Source organism: Mirounga leonina, unplaced genomic scaffold (genome assembly GCF_011800145.1).
Source record: "Mirounga leonina isolate KUSES-001 unplaced genomic scaffold, KU_Mleo_1.0 Mir_154, whole genome shotgun sequence".
Classification (NCBI taxonomy): domain Eukaryota; kingdom Metazoa; phylum Chordata; class Mammalia; order Carnivora; family Phocidae; genus Mirounga; species Mirounga leonina.
This window is the reverse complement of record NW_023270389.1, coordinates 18,873,361-18,879,573: the sequence shown is the minus strand read 5'-3', so window position 1 is coordinate 18,879,573 and position 6,213 is coordinate 18,873,361. Positions and strand designations below refer to the sequence as shown.

General features: G+C 36.4%; 1 protein-coding gene across 1 annotated transcript; it reads left to right on the top strand.

The window, feature by feature from the left end:
• The first annotated feature begins 3,588 nt into the window (after positions 1-3,588).
• LOC118013658 (double-strand break repair protein MRE11-like) lies at positions 3,589-5,869 on the top strand. The gene is given in 4 exon segments (XM_035009509.1): positions 3,589-4,005; positions 4,008-5,236; positions 5,238-5,558; positions 5,560-5,869. Coding segments are annotated over 4 exon segments (2,118 nt in total). The 5' UTR covers positions 3,589-3,716; the 3' UTR covers positions 5,839-5,869.
• The last annotated feature ends 344 nt before the right edge of the window (positions 5,870-6,213 follow it).

Here is a 6,213-nt window from a genome sequence, read left to right as displayed (position 1 = left end):
TTTCTCAGTCCATAGAGGTTCCTAATGAGGTTCCTGCAGTTTTATATACATATAATTCCTTCTCTTTTTGGTGGCATCTCTAAGTCTGGGTTTAGGAATAGCTGCCAGAAATTCATGTTTATTAACTATCTTGTGTGCAATCACACTTATTTTTTCTATTATAAATATACAAAGATAGTGATGCAGCACAAAATATTCTTCTTTGTAAACATTTATTTATAAAATTTATCTTCTCTATTAACTCTCTAAATTTTGATTCTGTGCAATTTCCTTTAACAGAGTAGATATTAAATGAATATATATATTTTAAGTAAGGTCTATACCCAACATATGGCTTGAAGTCATGACACTGGGATCAAGAGTCACATGCTCTACTGACTAAACCAGCCAGGTGCCCTTCAGTGAATATTTCTTGACTAGTAATAATATTTCTTTAAAACAAATATAGTGTATGTTCCATCAACATTTTTTGAATGATAGTAATGTTTATCCAATGACCAATTTATTTTTTTCCAGCCAAGGCTGAATACAGTATTTTCAACACATTGAATAATTAAAAGCACCTGGAACTTCTGAAACCCAAAGCCTAGAACTTTTGCTGAAATCTTAAAGCAGTAAAATATATTAATGAGAAATACATAAGTTGAGAAGTATCCGGTGCTTGTGATGTGTTTGAAGAATATATTAATAGCTATTCAAAATTGCAAGAGGTTTTTTTTTTTCTTTAATTTCTTTGTACTGTGAATATCTTAGTTGCAAGGAGTCAATGTTAGTAATAATACTTGAAATATCATATGTATCTTACTTTTCATTGTTTAAAGATGTCTCTCAATAATGGGTGTTTCCAGATCACTTGTTTTATATCTTAGCCTCTGCAGTGACTAATTTCAGCCTATTCAAACTACAGCACAGCATTTCTCCAGCTTCTGTGGTTGGAAGAAAATTAAAATGGAATTTTATGGGTTCATTTCGTGTTTAAAACACATTTGATTTGAATACTCAGTAGGAAGCATATTTAGTATATTCTCTCTTATATCGCACATCCTCCAGGTTTTTGATATTACATCCAAATTGTGACACAACCATGTAATCCAATTGTCAGATTTTTTTGTAGTAAAGTTCATGAACTGAGTGTTAGTAAAGCATTTCCTTTCTAGTATACACTCAGGAAGTCTCCAAGAAGTATTCCAAAAGTCTGCTTGGTAATAATATTTTATTGTCATTTTTAATGCCAAGTTCATGCACATTTTTTACTACATTGTGAAATTATATATTCCAGTTCAGTCAGAGGTTTAAACATTATATATTCCAGACTGTGATTCACACTGTGCTGTAAACAACATTATGCCTACTGCAGCTGTCATAATGGAAGTATTATAAAGTGTTGTATAGATATAAAATGTAAACTTAAACTCTGCAAAATTCACAGAAATTAAGGACAAGCAAGGAGAAAGTTAATATTAAAAGTTTTGCTGTTAGTCTTTCTACGTATATATTAGATACACTGATGTAAATTTATAGAGATTCTACCTACATTCATCAGTCTATTGCATGCTTCATTCACTCATTTACTGGATGGCAACCATAGACCAAATACTCTTAAATTCTGCACATACAACAGTGACTAGAACAGTCACATTCCTCCCCACATGCTGCTTATATGCTAGTGGAAGGAGCCAGACCTTAAATATGTAAACATGTAAATATATGACATGCCAAATAATGAAAAATTCTATGAAAGGTAGGTAATAAAACTGAGGAAGAGTGATAGGAATTTCTGGAGATGGGCTAGGGAGAGTCTTATTTTGTATTGGATCTTCAGGGAAGTTCTCTCATATGACGCTGTTCTTGAGCAGAGACTTGAAGAACGAAGGATATAAGCAGATGTCTATAGAAAAAATGTTCCAGGTAGAAGTCACATCAGGTTCTCCTTATGGTGGGAGCAGGTATAGTGTCCTCAAAGACCAGTGTGGAAGCTATTGTTGTGGGGGCAGACTGTGAAAAGGACAGGCAATGGAAGATGTTCACAGAAAGGTATAATTGTGTATTATGAACGATTTTGTGGGCCATTTTGAGGTCATTGAATGTTTTTACAGATCTATATTATAGAAAAGTTTCAGATTTACAGAATAATTGAAAAGATAATAGAGTTACCATATACGTAGCCCTCAGTTTCCACCCTTATAAATCTCTTACATTACTAGAGTATATTTATTATATTTATTGAACAGATATTGATACACTATCCAGTGTTTATTCAGATTTCCTTGTTTTTTTGTTGTTGTTGTTTGTTTGTTTGTTTGTTTTACCTGCTGTCCTTTTTGCTTATTTGTTTTAGGATTCCATCAGGATACCCCATTACATTCAGTTGCCATGTCTCCTTAGGCTCTTGTTATCTATGTCAATTTCTCAGACCTTTTTACAGTATTTTAAACTATAGTCACCGTGCAACACATTTGAACTCCTGAAATTGTTCATCTTATTACTGGAAGTTTGTACCCTTTGACCAATACGTCCTTGGACATCTCTCAGACATTTTCCATCATGGTAAAATTTTGACGCCTATCGGTCAGGTATTTTGTAGCATGAACCTCTATAGGTATTTGTCTAATATTTTTCTCATGAATAAACCACAGTTAACGTTTTAGGGGAAGAAGACCATAGAGGTAAAGTGTCCTTTTCGTCACATCATTAAAGGGAGCATAATATTGACATGATTAATGACTGTTTATGTTGGCCTTGATTACCTGGCTGAGGTAGCAGTTCTGGTTTGCCCTCTGAAAAGTTACTTTTATCCCCTTCCTCTTTCCATACTGTAATCTGGAAGAAAATCATTATGTGCAACTTATGATCCCCCTCCTTGATGACCGAATCTACATAAATCACTTGGAATTCTTCTGCATAGGAGATTTTTTCTTCTCTCTCCTTTATGCATTTATTTATTTATAGAAAAAATTATTAGTATGGCTCATGATATATATTTTATACTTTGAATCAAAGTCCAGTACTACCCTAATATATTTTCTTGCTCAAATTTTTTAGTATTGACCATTTGATGTTCTTTCAGTTGGTTCTTAACACCCTTTTGATGTGCTTCCATCAGTGTTGGTATTTTTTTTAAGTACTTTTGAGAACTTTGTTAATTTCTCACACTATAAGATGCTCCAGGTTCATCTTGTATTATTTGTAGGCCCGGTCCTAGAATCAGCCGTTTATCCAAGGAGCTCTGGAAACAGGATCTGGATGCTAATTGTGCAAATTCTACTGAGGAGCCATTTCTTTTAGGTTCTTTCATCAAACACATCAAATATATGCATATAAACTAACCTGTATATATTTATATAAAAATAAGTATATATGGAAAGAATGGGACCTGTCGGTTAAGCCCTGGAGGATTCTGGTTCAGGCTTCAGAGAGTCCAGCTGGGTTTGGGGGTAGTGTGTTGAGACTTAGAATCTGGAAGGAACCAGGAGTCCGGACGTGGGAGGGGTTGTTTCGCAGCCGCAGCCCCTCTTCCCAGAATATCTTGGCCATTTCCACTTGCCTTGGGGGCACAGGGTGTTTCTCCGTGGAGCACGTGTTTCTGTTTATTTACACTAGTTTTAAGGAATTTGCTAGAATTTGGAATTGAGTGAGTTTTCTGACATATTTGATCACACGACCCAGGAGTACTTGGAGAGAAAACTGGTTCCAGAGGAGTTGGACTGACCATAAGAATGAGTCCTGCGGATGCCCTTGATGATGAAAATACATTTAAAATCTTAGTTGCAACAGATATTCATCTGGGATTTATGGAGAAAGATGCAGTCAGAGGAAATGATACATTTGTAACATTGGATGAAATTTTAAGACTTGCCTAGGAAAACGAAGTGGATTTTATTTTGTTAGGTGGTGATCTTTTTCATGAAAATAAGCCCTCAAGAAAAGCATTACATACCTGCCTTGAGTTATTAAGAAAATACTGCATGGGTGATCGTCCTGTACAGTTTGAAATTCTCAGCGATCAGTCAACTTTGGTTTTAGTAAGTTTTCATGGGTGAACTACCAAGATGACAATCTCAACATTTCAATTCCAGTGTTTAGTATTCATGGCAATCATGATGATCCCACAGGGGCAGACATCCTCTGTGCCCTGGATATTTTAAGTTGTGCTGGATTTGTAAATCACTTTGGATGTTCAGTGTCTGTGGAGAAGATAGACATTAGTCCAGTTTTGCTCCAAAAAGGAAGCACAAAAATTGCTCTATATGGCTTAGGTTCCATTCCAGATGAAAGTCTCTATCGAATGTTCATCAATAAAAAAGTAACAATGTTGAGACCAAAAGAAGATGAGAACTCTTGGTTTAACTTATTTGTGATTCATCAGAACAGGAGTCAACATGGAAGTACTAACTTCATTCCAGAACAATTTTTGGATGACTTCATTGATCTTGTTATCTGGGGCCATGAACATAAGTGTCAAATAGCTCCAACCAAAAATGAACAACTCTTTTATATATCACAACCTGGAAGTTCAGTGGTTACTTCTCTTTCCCCAGGAGAAGCTGTAAAGAAACATGTCGGTTTGCTGCGTATAAATGGAAGGAAGATGAATATGCAGAAAATTCCTCTTCACACAGTGCGGCAGTTTTTCATGGAGGATATTGTTCTGGCTGATCATCCAGACATTTTTAACCCAGATAATCCTAAAGTAACCCAGGCCATACAGAGCTTCTGTTTGGAGAAGATTAAAGAAATGCTTGAAAATGCTGAACGAGAACGTCTGGGAAATTCTCGACAGCCAGAGAAGCCTCTTATACGACTGCAAGTGGACTATAGTGGAGGTTTTGAGCGTTTCAGTGTTCTTCGCTTTAGCCAGAAATTTGTGGATCGGGTAGCTAATCCAAAAGATGTTATCCATTTTTTCAGACATAAAGAACAAAAGAAAAACACAGGAGAAGAGATCAGCTTTGGGAAGCTCATCACAAAATCTTTAGAAACAACAACCCTAAGAATAGAAGACCTTGTAAAACAGTATTTTCAGACTGCAGAGAATAATGTGCAGCTCTCACTTCTAACAGAAAGGGGAATGGGTGAAGCAGTACAAGAATTTGTGGACAAGGAAGAAAAAGACGCCATAGAGGAATTAGTGAAATACCAGTTGGAAAAAACACAGCGATTTCTTAAAGAGCGTCATATTGATGCCCTAGAAGATAAAATCAATGAAGAGGTATGCCATTTCAGAGAAAGCAGACAAAAAAAACACTAATGAAGAAGATGATGAAGTTCGAGAGGCTATGACAAGGGCCAGAGCCCTCAGATCTCAGTCTGAGGACTCTGCTTCTGCCTTTAGTGCAGAGGACCTCATGAGTATAGATTTGGCAGAACAGATGGCTGAGGACTCTGATGAAGACATCACAGCAGCAGCCAGCAGAGGAGGAGGCCAAGGAAGAGGCCGCTGAGGAGGAAGAGGGCAGAACTCAGCCTGGAGAGAGGGGTCTCAGAGAGGAAGAGGCACTGGTCTAGAGACTTCTACTCGAAGCAGAAGTTCAAAGGCCACTATGTCAACACCTAGTGATCATGTCTATTATAGATGCCTTTACATCTGCAAGACAGCAGCAGTCCCGAAATGTTGCTGCTAAGAATTATTCAGAGGTGATTGAGGTGGATGAGTCAGATGTGGAAGAAGACATTTTTCCTACCACTTCAAAAACAGAACAGAGGTGGTCGAGCACATCATCATCAAGCAAGCGCATGTCCCAGAGCCAAATAGCTAAAGGGGTAGATTTTGAATCAGATGAGGATGACGATGACGATCCTTTTATGAACATGAGTTCTTTAAGAAGAAACAGAAGATAATATATTTAATATATCTTTGAAGTTTTCAAGATTCGGGAAAAATCAAAACATTGCAAGCTAAGAGTTTGCAGTTGAAGATTTTTAAAGTATTGCTGTTAACTAAAGAATTTGGAAGAGACTTACTTAACAGGGAAATTTAATGTATAAGAATTTATGTTTTTGAGTATCATTTCCTGAACATGACTCCTTTGAAAAGCTTCCCAGCTCAAGAATATACAGAATAACATTGGTTCTCCTTATTTTTTTAATCTAGTTGTTAACATTACCTGGGGCTGCTCTATAAAATCAATTCAGTGTATAGTTGTGGGTTCATTTCTGGGCTTACTATCCATTTCTATTGGTCTATGTGTCTGTTTTTGTGCCAGTACCATACTA